At 35.3% G+C, this 12559-nt stretch overlaps 1 protein-coding gene across 11 annotated transcripts; it reads left to right on the top strand.

The window, feature by feature from the left end:
• Positions 1 to 395: 395 nt before the first annotated feature.
• LOC106171591 (sodium-coupled monocarboxylate transporter 1) lies at positions 396 to 12557 on the top strand. 11 transcript variants are annotated; one of them, XM_086995753.1, is made up of 20 exons: positions 402 to 543; positions 2123 to 2172; positions 2421 to 2699; positions 3299 to 3457; positions 3628 to 3819; positions 4070 to 4138; positions 4583 to 4634; positions 4946 to 5013; positions 5418 to 5501; positions 5772 to 5845; positions 6124 to 6264; positions 6638 to 6773; positions 6921 to 7006; positions 7362 to 7474; positions 7886 to 8043; positions 8340 to 8566; positions 8731 to 8831; positions 9394 to 9467; positions 9933 to 9952; positions 10766 to 12557. In XM_086995753.1, the coding sequence occupies exons 4-20, from the start codon at positions 3305 to 3307 to the stop codon at positions 10938 to 10940; spliced, it is 1923 nt and encodes a 640-aa protein (XP_086851879.1). In that variant the 5' UTR covers positions 402 to 543; positions 2123 to 2172; positions 2421 to 2699; positions 3299 to 3304; the 3' UTR covers positions 10941 to 12557. The 11 variants fall into 11 exon arrangements, with proteins under 11 accessions (XP_086851878.1, XP_086851879.1, XP_086851876.1 ...); XM_086995750.1 differs by having other exon boundaries at positions 2421 to 2805; positions 5418 to 5498; XM_086995751.1 differs by having other exon boundaries at positions 2421 to 2805; positions 9936 to 9952.
• The last annotated feature ends 2 nt before the right edge of the window (positions 12558 to 12559 follow it).

The following is a 12559-nucleotide window of genomic DNA, read 5'->3' as shown; positions in this document are numbered from 1 at the left end:
TCGATCACTTAATTATTATAAATGGTAATTTGCACGGACGCACGAGAGCCTCATTCGTTTTTGATTGCAGAGCCAGCTCGAAGGGGATTTTTGATTATATTCCGTGAAAAATACATTAAATTTATCGATAATAATATCAAGGTTGGCCAAAAAATTGAACGCACAGTGCATCCGTGCGTACGCCTGGTTACGCTTCTGAAATCCACCTGTAGCGGTTCCTGTACTCTGACGACAATTGATTATCCATTTCCAAAATTTGAAAGAAAAAAAAAGTGCAATAACATAAGAACTATGCCCTTGTGTCAGTGATTGGAAAACGCGCGGTTAACCCTCGGACCTTTTAGCTCAAAGGTCTTAAAAGATCAATTAATATTTATGTTGTCCAACAAGCCATTCATGGCGCATGCGCACTGCAGATGTACGAGGCATATGTGTTAGTAGTAGATCGAAGTTTAACAAACGAAACTGTTAAAAATATGCGGATGAAATCAAACAACAAAAATAAGGTGTCTTGACCATGACCTAGCCAAGACTGAACTTGAAGTAGGTAACAGAGTTTTCAATTTTTCATTCACCTTTAAGCAAGCAACACCACTGTGCACATATGATGACTGGGCAAGCAAGATTTAAGACCCCCCTACCCGTTTTCTTGGACAAATAGCTATAGTTCCTCCCGTGCTGATACATGTACACGTACACCCCTGTGCAGCCCATACTGACTACATGTTCGCTGGCTGGTCCTTAGCAGTGGATACAGCGGTACAACCGTGTGGACTGGCCTTTCTATCTTAGAATTACAAAATCCACTAGACATTGTCTTTTCCATACCAGGTATATAGGCAGCAAAGGACACAAACATAATTATCGGTGTGAGTGCTTGCATGTACATGTATGTAAAACTGGTACAAAAAGCTAGTGTACACATGCATGCTCAGTTCCCATAATAAAGACCTTGATGTAAATAATAAATAACTTCACCTGCTGACCAATCATTTATCTCTATTATATTTTCCTTTTGATGGCCACATTGTATGTGATAAAGATTTTAAAAGGCCAGTAGCTTTTTTTTCACTGTTGCTGGTCAGGACATGATAGCCATTTTACATGGGTCACTTACTGAGTAATTACTGGTGCAGGCCTGAAAGGGAGGATTGGGGGGGGGGGGGGGGTTAAAGAACCACCACCCTGGCCAGAAGAGCTCAGCTCTGAATCAAAATTTGTTCTACTTTTATACCTGTTCTTAGGTTAGGTCTACTTAGGGGGGAGAGGGTCTGTTTTATATTTCAGGCAGAACATAATTTAAAATTTTAATTTTTTTAATTAAAATCCCTCCCCCTTGAAATAATTGGCTACAGGCCTGTGGTACATAGGCTACTGTATGCACCACCCCGGTCTCATGCTATAGTCCATCTAGGATTTATCAGTTTCAGAGACATGGTTATCCTATTAATTGTGAGGTATTACTAGATTGCACCCAGTCACCTTCCACAGAGAGAGAGAGTTATCCTATTAATTGTGAGGTATTACTAGATTGCACCCAGTCACCTTCCACAGAGAGAGATAGTTATCCTATTTGTTGTGAGGTATTACTAGATTGCACCCATGCAGTCACCTTCCACAGAGAGAGAGAGAGTTATCCTATTAATTGTGAGGTATTACTAGATTGCACCCATGCAGTCACCTTCCACAGAGAGAGAGAGTTATCCTATTAATTGTGAGGTATTACTAGATTGCACCCAGTCACCTTCCACAGAGAGAGAGAGTTATCCTATTTGTTGTGAGGTATTACTAGATTGTGCCAAGTCACCTTCCAAAGAGAGCACATTTGTGCTGAAGCTCGACCTAACTCCCCGGGGGTTCACACTAAATAGCTGTCAGCCGAGCGGACACGAAAGTTAATTACCCCCTTACGGCTTGTAGTAGGCGGGACGGACATTTAAGGCGGAATATCTGACAGTAATCTATTGAGACTCCCTGCAGGGATAGATCGATCTAAAAGCTCTAGGAATACAGCCTTATAACTTTATATCCTACAAAGCAACTTAATTGTCTTTCTTAATTCAGACATTTCAAGAGATAAAACCATTCAAGTAAAAGTGTCTGATGTTGATATTTAATTCAGAAATACCAAAAAGATATAATGGCCGTTGAAAAATCCTGACCAAACAAGACGTGAGTTATTTTTAAATAAATTCAAATTCAAAATTGCACAGTTGAAAAAATTGAGTCTTAGTGCAGAGGCAACTTGAGCATTGATTTGTAAATTATTGGGAGAAAATTGCTTTTTTTTCAAGATAATTACTGGTAAGTGCAATAAACTGGGTAGTGTGTTTGTTTCTGTTAAAAAGATTTTTGATGCATATTATGAAATATTGTATATTGTTTGAGTTTGAACTTTACTCAGTGGTTGTCTTTCTCAGTATTTTTCAGTTAGAAGCTGACGTGAACTGACTTGAGTTTGAGCTTGACTAATATAATCAACGGAACATAGACTTAGGGCACATTCGCAGAACTACTAGCTGGAATGGTCCAGCTCTGCAGGGGATTCTCGCTAGAGCAATCAACTAAATCAATGCAGCTGCTTGAATTAAGAGGCGTGTCGGACATTAAGCTTATTTTACTTGTAACTGACTGCACTCTAGCGAGAATCCCCCTTGAGTAGGACCAACCCAGCTAAAGTATGATGTGGACCATGTGAGGTTGGTGTTATGATGTCATGCAGTGATCGTTTCTTCCATGGCCTACTAAACAAAAATGTCATGTGCACAATCATTTACTGGTGATAGGTCAAAATATGTCAGTCAGGTAAAAAATGAATAAGGTATAGTGTCTGCTATATATATGCACTTTATCTCAGAAGGTGTCTTTTTATTTGGTGTAAGCTGGAGCCAGGTACTGGTGGGTTAGCAGACAGACATGGCAGATGTAATGTGACTGTGTGGAATATTGTGTTGTTTTTAATGCATGATGAAAATGTTTATTTTGGTACTGTAACACAAGTTGTTGATTGTGTTCACCTATCATGCTGCAGTTAGGCAGGCAGAATACCACGTTTCCAGCATTCCTGTGCAGCAACAATGAGTGGCTGGCTGACATATTATTCAGTCTATATTGCAGTGGGCTAGCTAGACATATATCACCACTTTTCTGATTTGATTTAAACTTTGTGGTTTTTAGCTGTTTGGTATGATCTTTTTAACAAATCTTGTACGGGATTTCTGACTTATTGTTATGTTGGGTTAAGATAATGATAACTTAATATACAGCAGTAATATATATCTAGAAATGTGTCTTGCAGTTCAGGATGACTCCCACAGACAACAAATTCCATTGGGCGGACTATGTCATCTTGGTGGCTGTTTTGGTTGCGTCAGCTGCTACAGGGATTTACTATTCTTTAAGTGGCGGGAAACAGAAGACCAACCATGAGTTCTTGACAGCTGATCGAAAGCTAAAGGTAATTGCAACTTGTAGATAAAAAACAAATAATACATTTAATTCAACTGCTTTTCTTTGTATTTTTATCCATTAAAAATGTTTACTGATTCAGAAGTTAATAGTTCCAGCATGACTTGTCTAATGATATTGAAATTTGTTTTTATAGAGATACATGTATTAACATTCCAGGTGGCTCCTGTCGCTGTATCTTTACTGGTGTCGCTATGTTCTGCTATTTCTATCCTTGGAGCGTCGGCAGAGATGTATTACCAGGGGACGCAATATTATCTGTTCACATATTCTCTGGGTCTGGCTGCCATAGTGGCCAGTGTGACCTTTGTACCTCTTCTCTATCCCCTACGCTTGACATCTGTGAATGAGGTCAGTGCAGCAGTGGCTCCCTCTATCATTTCTTATGAATTATTTCAGATGAGAGGTCATTGCAGCAGAGGGTCCTATCAAATTTATTTTATGATTATCATAAGAGAGTAATATAATTATGCACATTTCTCCAATAACCATTTTCAAACAATTTCTGTAAAAGTAAAATATTTTCAAGTTGTCCACATTTCCATTTTCTGAACAAATATGAGGAATGATGAAATGATAAAGTCTTTGGGTTTATTTTCAGTACTTGGAACTTAGGTACAAATCTAAGTCTGTCAGGATCTTGGGGTTTGTCATTCTTTTGATCTACACAGTAAGTGGCAGCTGTCTCAAGGGACAGTTGATTACAACAAGAAAAATCTGATCGCAGTTCAGGCTATTTTAAGGTGAAGAATATAAAATATTTTTTTAGAGAAAAAAAGGTAGAAGTTTTTGTTTTCTTCTAAATGTTCTGGTAAGGACTCATTCTTTTCAATGGGATAAATAATCATTCTTTCAGTTGAATAATTTTGGAACCATTCAAAATTATATTTCTGTATAGCATTTTAGTAGTTCTTTTAGTGAATGGAATAGAACTATAAGGTAGCCTGCTTTTCAGTTGTTACAACCAATCAGTAGGAATGTTTTTATTGTCATAATTTATGACTTTCAAAATTCAGTATCTGTAAAATGCATCATTTTGACATCAGTTTCTTTTTGATATAAACAAACCATTAATTGATTATGTTGATTATACATGTATTTATTCTCCCTTTAGGTCCTCATCATGTCTGTTGCTATCTATGCTCCTGCCACTGCTCTAGAGGCAGGTAAATATGGTGACTCTTCAGTGTGACCTAGCACCTGGTATGCATGTATAATCAGGCAGTGGTTTGACTAAAATCTTAAAAGGAGATTTAAGAACATAGTGTGACATTATATTAGAGAGTTGGTTTTATCAGGGGTGAGAGTGATTTACGCTGCAACAGAGCATTTTTTTAGTTGATATTTGTTTGACTGTCTGTACTGATATTGCATTTGATGTGAACAATTAATAATTGCATATAGTTAACTTTTTATGTTGCTTATCCTTAGATAAGAACAAGAATTGGTATCTGTATTTGACTCCATTCCATTTCAGTGACAGGTCTTCCTCTGTGGGCTACTATTCTCAGTGTTGGACTGGTGTCTACTTTTTATACAGCATTGGTAAGTGTGGTACACATTGTCTTACCCTGCAGTGTGGCCCTGAATTCAAACTAACAGGAGTGATCCATGTTAATGAAAATACACTACAGGTTGAGTTTGAATTAAGACCAGCTGGATCCAACCATAAATCTGATGCTGACTTTGCTGTTAAGCATAATGTATTATTGCATCAAAATTGGGAAAATAACCTAATTTGTACATCCTTATTTTCTGTACATTTTACAGCTTTGCTGCCTTGTTATTAAATTGCACTATATAAGTCTATATGTATTGATCAGTTAAAAGTAAATTTTTGAAACATTTTTGTAAATAGGCCTGTGAAGTATAATATTTGTTTTTTTAGGAAGAATGACTATAACTGTAAAATTGGTCTGTGGTGATGTTTAATATTAATTATATTCCAGGGAGGTATCAAGGCAGTAGTATGGGCAGATGTGTTACAAAGTTTGGTTATGATTGGAGGAATACTGGCTATCATCATCCAGGTAGTAGTAGTAGTAGTAGTAGTAGTAGTAGTAGTCGTCGTAGTAATAGTCGTAGTAATAATAGTAGTAGTAGTAGCAGCAGCAGCAGTAGAAGTACATTGTAGTACAGGAATGGATGAATTAATGAATGGATGGGTCAGTGAATAAAGACTGTAGACAAAGACAAAAAACAGACTTGAAGTTTTGTATTTATGTTATGTTTATAATAACTATTTAAAAAATCATTATATTTTTTTAATGTTCAAATGTTAGACTAAGTTTTTTTTTTAACAGGGGAGCCTTAAAGTTGGAGGCTTGGAAGAAGTATGGAACATTAATGATGAAGGAGGAAGACTTGATTTCTTTGAGTATGCCTTGTTTTTATTTAGATATTTGTAAATACGCAGTTTGCAATCACTGCAACAGTTATGAAAGATCTGGTTTCAGTTTGACACAGAAAAAATGTTTGGTTGATTTGAAAATTGATTCTCATAATCCAGTGGGCAATATATGATATAAGAGCTCAGTAATGCCATGTCCAAGTTTACAACTTTTCAAGATACAAGCCCAGTAATTTTCAGGGAAGAATTTCATCAGCTGTGTAATGCTATAAGAGTAAAATACCTTATTATTATTATTATTATAGTTTCAACCCAGACCCCACCAAGCGGCATACTTTCTGGGCCATCATAGTGGGAGGCACGCTGCAGCTGGTGGCTTTCTATGGTGTCAATCAGGCCAGTACTCAGAGATACTGCAATGTGGAGACGGGAGCCAAGGCAAAACTGTGAGTTTGGCCCTCTGTTTGTCTGTCTGTTTGTCTGTCTGTCTGTTTGTTTTGAGCATTCATTCCCACAAAGATGCTGTCACAATGTGTTAAGAATGGGACATAGGAGAAAGTGCGAGTCTGTCCATCTGTCTGTTTGAGCAATCAATTCCATAAAAATACTGTGATGTTTAGAGTATGTTTTTCTTTCTGTCTGTCTGTCTGTCTGTCAGTTTGATTTAATTCAATCAGCCCTCAAAGATGATGCAATGTTCAGAATAAAACTAAAACTAAATGAAGTATGAACACACAAACATATCTGACTTATTTTTAATGGAGTATTGTGAGTAATGCTGTGTTGATTAGAAAAAAATTGTAAAATTAATTTTTCCAGAGTGATGATTTTGAATCCTCCGCTATGGTTTATAATGTACAGCCTGATATGCCTGGCTGGGGTTGTGGTCTATGCTTACTATGCCAGCATCAACTGTGACCCTCTGAAGGCCAAGTATATTAAGAATGCAAATCAGGTAATTAGAAAAATTGTCAAAATCAAATCTTTTTCTCCTTATTTTCAATTTTTATATTTATTTTTCCTATTAATATTGTCCACAACATTGACAGTGGTTGTGTAAGTTATATTATTTTATAGTTATATTTAACTTCTTGTCATTCAGATCATTCCATATTTTCTGATGGACCAGCTCAGCTACCCTGGGGTTCCAGGGTTGTTCATAGCATGTATACTTAGTGGAGCTCTTAGGTGAGATACTATATACCTGTTATACACAGGGTACCCTGAATGTTGTCTGAGGTTACTGTTAATGTTATTGGTATATGTGCAGCACTATTACTGTATTCTCTGCAAAATGTGCTTTGCAACCTTTGCAACAAGGATGTCATTGCCATCATGTTATTGCTACTAATAATTAGCGTCTTTGCTGTGTTGTATCCTCTCTACAAACGTCTCAAGCCTCAGCTACAATACTGTTAATGTTACCATGCTGTTATTACTGTTATTGATGCACTTTCAGCACTGTATCATCAGCACAAAGTGCTTTAGCTAAAATACTGTTAATGTTACCATGCTGTTATTACTGTTATTGATGTACTTTCAGCACTGTATCATCAGCACAAAGTGCCTTAGCAGCAGTAACTTGGGAGGATGTCTTCAAACCAAAATTGAACCACATTGCAGAGAGGAAGAAAACTTGGATCAGCAAGGGGCTTGGTGTGTAGTATGGAATATGGCAGTTTTTTTAGTAGTATATACACTATAATTTTACCTTGTGCAGTTACCTTGTCAAACCAAACATGTAATGATAAATACTTAAATAATGACAAAATAATTCAAATACTGGATCTTATGTTGAAATGGAGATCATAGCGTTTTGACCTTATCACGTGACACCAGTGACAACTCAAAATTAGTTCACCTAAAAATGGTTTTGTGATAATGTCAAAAGAAAGTGATCTCTGTTTCAAAGTCAGATCCAGTATTAGAATTAATACTTTTTCATTGACTTAGTATTAAATAACAGAATGAATCTTTTGCTTTGTCATTTATACTTCTATTTTTTACCAACTTTTTATTTATACTTATATTTTTTACCTACTTTTTTCCTCACCATACATTATTCAGTGATCTTCTTTGGTGCTCTCTGTATTGGTTTTGCCTTCCTGACCAGTCAATTAGGAGGCACTGTGATGCAGCTGGGGCTGAGTTTTCAAGGCGCGGCAAACGGACCCCTACTCGGGATGTTCCTGCTGGGAGCTTTGGTCCCTTTTGCCAACTGGCTGGTACGTAAGCCACTGGGTACTTAAACAATTGTGTAGTCACCCTGGTCATATTTAGGATTTCTTTTTTTTTTTTTTTTTTTTTTGATTAATCATTGTTATGAAGTGATTAGTGTTTGTGCACTTTATAACATGACTTCATATGGAATTTTGATTAGCATAAAGTAATCATTATATGAACACATCACCTATTTCATTATGCTATTTGTGTACTTGTTTGGTCATAGCTTTTGTAAAAATTGCGTTAGAACTAATAAAGATTGTTATTATGATAGTAATGAGTTCTAGTTTGTTTGCAGGGAGTTTTGATAGGTGGTATATTGGGGTTAGCTTTCCCCCTGTGGATCAGTTTTGGAGCTTACCTGCACAAACCCCCCACTAATTACCTGCCAACCAACATATCAGGGTGTCTGAGTGACGGAAACGCCTCCATGGTCAGTTCAGCTGTTGACCTCTTGGTCACCAACTTGACCACAGTGCCATCAGTGCTGGCCTCAGACAGTCCTGCCCAAGACAGAGAATCTGGGTAATTCCTTTTTATAGTAATTTTTCTTTTGTTTATTTAGCAAATTATATTATTTGTTACTATTTCATTAATTTGACCTATTTTGTTTGTGTAGTATGTTTTATACCTAGTATTAGTTCATCTTTATAAATTTCCCAGTCCTTATATTTATGATAATATTCCAGGTTTGATCTCACCAGGTTGTACACAGTGTCCTACATGTGGTATGGTGCAGTGGGATTGATTACCACACTGGTATTTGGTACAGTTATCAGCTTGATCACAGGTAGTGTGTTTTAGATGTGATCTGATGTGTTCATTGTGTTAGATGTGATCTGTAGCATGGTAAGGATTGTGTTAGATGTGAAATGTTGTATGGTATGGGTTGTGTTAGGTGTGATCTAGTAATGATTGTGTTAGATGTGATCCATAGGAAGGTAAAGATTGTTAGATGTGATCTGTTTCTGATTGCGTTAGATGTGATCTTTGGTATTGTATTAATTGTGTTATATGGGCATCATGCTATCTGAATTTGATTGTAATCAGTTTTGTGAAACAGTGTGGCATTTAAGGCCAGTTAATGTTTAAAGCACAAATACGGATTGAAAGGTCACATGTTTGCCTTTTTATTTCATTTCTTTTACATTCCTGTGTTAGAGAATAAAATGCTTGAAGCACAGGGTTATTTTTTCTTGACTCGAACAAGACACAACTTTAAACTTACTCTTAAAATTTATTTGTGAGGCCTGTCTCTGATAGCTGATGCACAATTGACTTTCATTCTCTTATCTAAAACAGTTTTACCACTTATATATTGTAAATACCATGACTTTTTTTGCTACTTTCAGGCCCGATGAAAAGGGAAGACATTGATGACAGACTGTTGTTCTCATGGTGTTGTTGCTGTAGGAAATCAGAGACGGTATATATAAATATGTATATATATATATATTTTTTTTTTTTTTCTTGCATTATTTGAGCCATTTTTCTTTCATCTGACATTTTTTATAATCTTATGTTTTAGACATTCTAATTTTAATGATAGTTGCATGTATCTATTACCAAATAATGACAATTTATCATTAATGAAAAAGTAAATCAAACATTTTCAGCCCACTTTACAAAGTTTTGATTAATATGTATTTTTTTTTTCTTTTTGCATGCTGGTTCATTTCATTCTAGAGGGCTCACAATTTGAAATACTAATATCTCTATGTGTAAATGTAGAAGCTATTCTTTTTAATATTAAAAAAAAAAAAAAGAAAACTGCATGTCGCATGTTTGTAAAGTTTCTCTGGCTTTCCTTTGCAGAGCAATTTAATACTATAATTATTTAGATAATAGATGTGATACTAACAGTTACACATCTTTTCTATATCTTCCACAGCAGATGTCTTCATGCATCAGGTAATTTTGTTACACATGATCAAAATCATGACACATATCATAATACATGTGTTGAATAGTTTGGGGACTCAAGATTTGAAGAAAGAAATATGGATTAAAACAAGTACATTTAAGTTAATGTGAAGATCACGTTCACAAACAGAAACGTAACACACTCATAATACAATACACACATGCACCATGCACGCACGCATGCACACACACTTCGAAGTGCTTCTAGCGGTATATTGGCTTGAATATAGCTCTCTCTTTCCAACCTTTTGTCTGTGACATAACTGGTCTTCTATCCATAGAAATAGACATACCTGTGGTGGTGGGACTAATTTGAGGGAAAAGTCACATCAGCAGTAATTGATTACATAGAAACTTATCAGCTGTAATAAAGTAATCTCATCTAATTAAACTAAAAAGATCAAAGCAATGACTATCATAATGGTTAATTTTCAAAGTAACAGTTACTGCATTAAAACACAAATACTTTTATCAAGTATGATGTTTAATTTGATTTAGAACTGAATTTTTGAAAACTTCTTGGCCTTAAGACTCAGGATTTGCTTATTTTAAGGATAAAACTTATTATATAACAAATATTACAGCTTGATGTTGTTGTTGTGTATTGATAGTAAGTTGTTTTCATTATTAATGTTGAGTTTTTGTCTGTTATAAGACATTTATTATACTAGTTAGTACATATCTGTATGTCTGTACAAGGTATGTTTATGAAATGATAAATTACAATTAATCTTTTTAACATTACAACATCTATAAATAACTGAAGAGTGAATTTTTAATGGTTCAAGGTTCTTTTTCCAGAAAGAGGAAGAAAATGAGCTTCAAGAGGGTTACTAGGAAGAAAATGGAATCAACAACTTGGCCTTCAGCCAGAATAAAAAAGACCAAGTTGAACACTTCTGACCCTCGTTCTCGTGGCAAAAGGGGAACTGGTGAAGAATTTCTAGAGCTTCAAGAATGTTTAATTATAGCATAAATCTTCCATTATAATTTCAAGTCAATAATATGTGGGCATGTTAAAAAAGTTTCATTCATTTGATAGATGGCATAAGTCAAAAGTTCTTTTGTCACAATCTGTTTATAAGTAAAATTGTATCACTCACATGAAATATTTTAACGCACCGTCAGCCATCTTTAGGAGACTGATAAAGATGGCTGAAGGCTAGTCATAACCACCCTAAAGAAACCAACGAAAATAAATGTTGTCAGGACTCGGGTAAACATTTTACCATGTTCTTAGTAAATTGGATCACCAATGCAAAGTTGTATCAAGATTTTATGTATTTCTGTGGCACTGAGTAGAAAACGGACAAGTTGGTGATTATACGAGTGGGTCAGAAATAACGTGTTAATCTGTTCGTCTGATTGCATTTGGTGAGAGTCCCTGCTGAGTTGGTTAGATAGTTTCACTATGAATGCACTCAAAGACTTCACATCTCTCTATGGCAGGTGATTGCATTTGGTGAGAGTCCCTGCTGAGCTGATTAGATAGTTTCACTATGAATGCACTCAAAGACTTCACATCTCTCTATGGCAGGTGGCTGCAGTTACATGTTGACAACAAAAAAGATAGAATGTCAAATTGAGGTGCTTATTAGAAAAGTAGTATCACAGAATCTGGAGTTTTTTTACAGTAATTTTGCTAAGTCAAATTATATTTGAAATGCTTCCATTTTTTATCACTTGGTCAAGTGATTTATTCAGTCACGACTGATTTTGTGCACATTTTTTTTAGGTTCATTAATTTCATTAATGTTGGTCATTAGTACAATGTACCTTCTGAACATGTATATGGTTAGATAGTTATTGCATGTTGTAAAACCATGGTCTTACTCTTTGTTAAAGACTTATACATACATATAATGCCTTATCAACTGGGGTGCAACATAAAGCAATTTTGTGATTACTAACAAGAGATATATATTTTTACAAATTATTATATTGTTAAAACTGTTACATTTCATTTTATTATTTATGTCTTTACATAAAATACAGTGCAAGATATGCACAAGTTTTCCTTTTAAAGATGATGATTTCAGTACTATTAATAACATCATCCAGACCCCAGTTTCACAAAAAAAAAAAAAAAAAAAAAAATTAATTAATAAAATTATAAGTCAGTTCCATGGCTTAGTTGACCAGGATTCCCATGAGTGCTGTAACACTGTTTCTGATAGGGTAAGATGTTCCCATGTGACCATGTAACCTTGGTAATTAAGTTGTTAGCCAAGGAACCTGACTTAAGCTTTTATGTGAAACTGATACCACAGTAGCTGATTACAATTTAACATCTCTAAAGATTTTATGCATTGTTCTTTGATATACAAGTAGTTGAGGTAGGGTCACATACAGGAAAAGGCCGCAGAGCCATATTTATCCCAGAAATACAGGCAAATCAGGGTGATCAGTATTGGAACACGATCTATAATCAAATGATTACAGAAAAGAATAGTTTATCTAGAAAATGAAGGGTTAAAAGTAACAGACTCAGCTTGTCAGCCATGTGCCTTCAAATTACCAACTCAAAGAATGAAATGTCAAAATTGTAACTTTTTTCTCTATTCACTCATTATTAAATAAGCTATAACTAAAAGT

The sequence above is a fragment of the Lingula anatina genome, chromosome 9 (genome assembly GCF_051362555.1).
Source record: "Lingula anatina isolate TDL-2025a chromosome 9, LinAna3.0, whole genome shotgun sequence".
NCBI classification, from domain to species: Eukaryota; Metazoa; Brachiopoda; class Lingulata; order Lingulida; family Lingulidae; genus Lingula; species Lingula anatina.
Note: the sequence above shows the minus strand (reverse complement) of the source record. Positions and strands in the feature narration are given on the sequence as shown.

What these genes read in the sequence shown, in the direction of transcription:
- LOC106171591 (XM_086995747.1), top strand. Translation starts at nt 2,755, where the DNA reads ATGTCATGTGCACAATCATTTACTGGTGATAGGTCAAAATATGTCAGT. An exon ending in GGAAGACTTGATTTCTTTGA is followed by an intron (nt 5,846 to 6,123) that starts GTATGCCTTGTT and finishes TTATTATTATAG; the next exon opens with TTTCAACCCAGACCCCACCA. An exon ending in ATACTTAGTGGAGCTCTTAG is followed by an intron (nt 7,007 to 7,361) that starts GTGAGATACTAT and finishes ATGTACTTTCAG; the next exon opens with CACTGTATCATCAGCACAAA.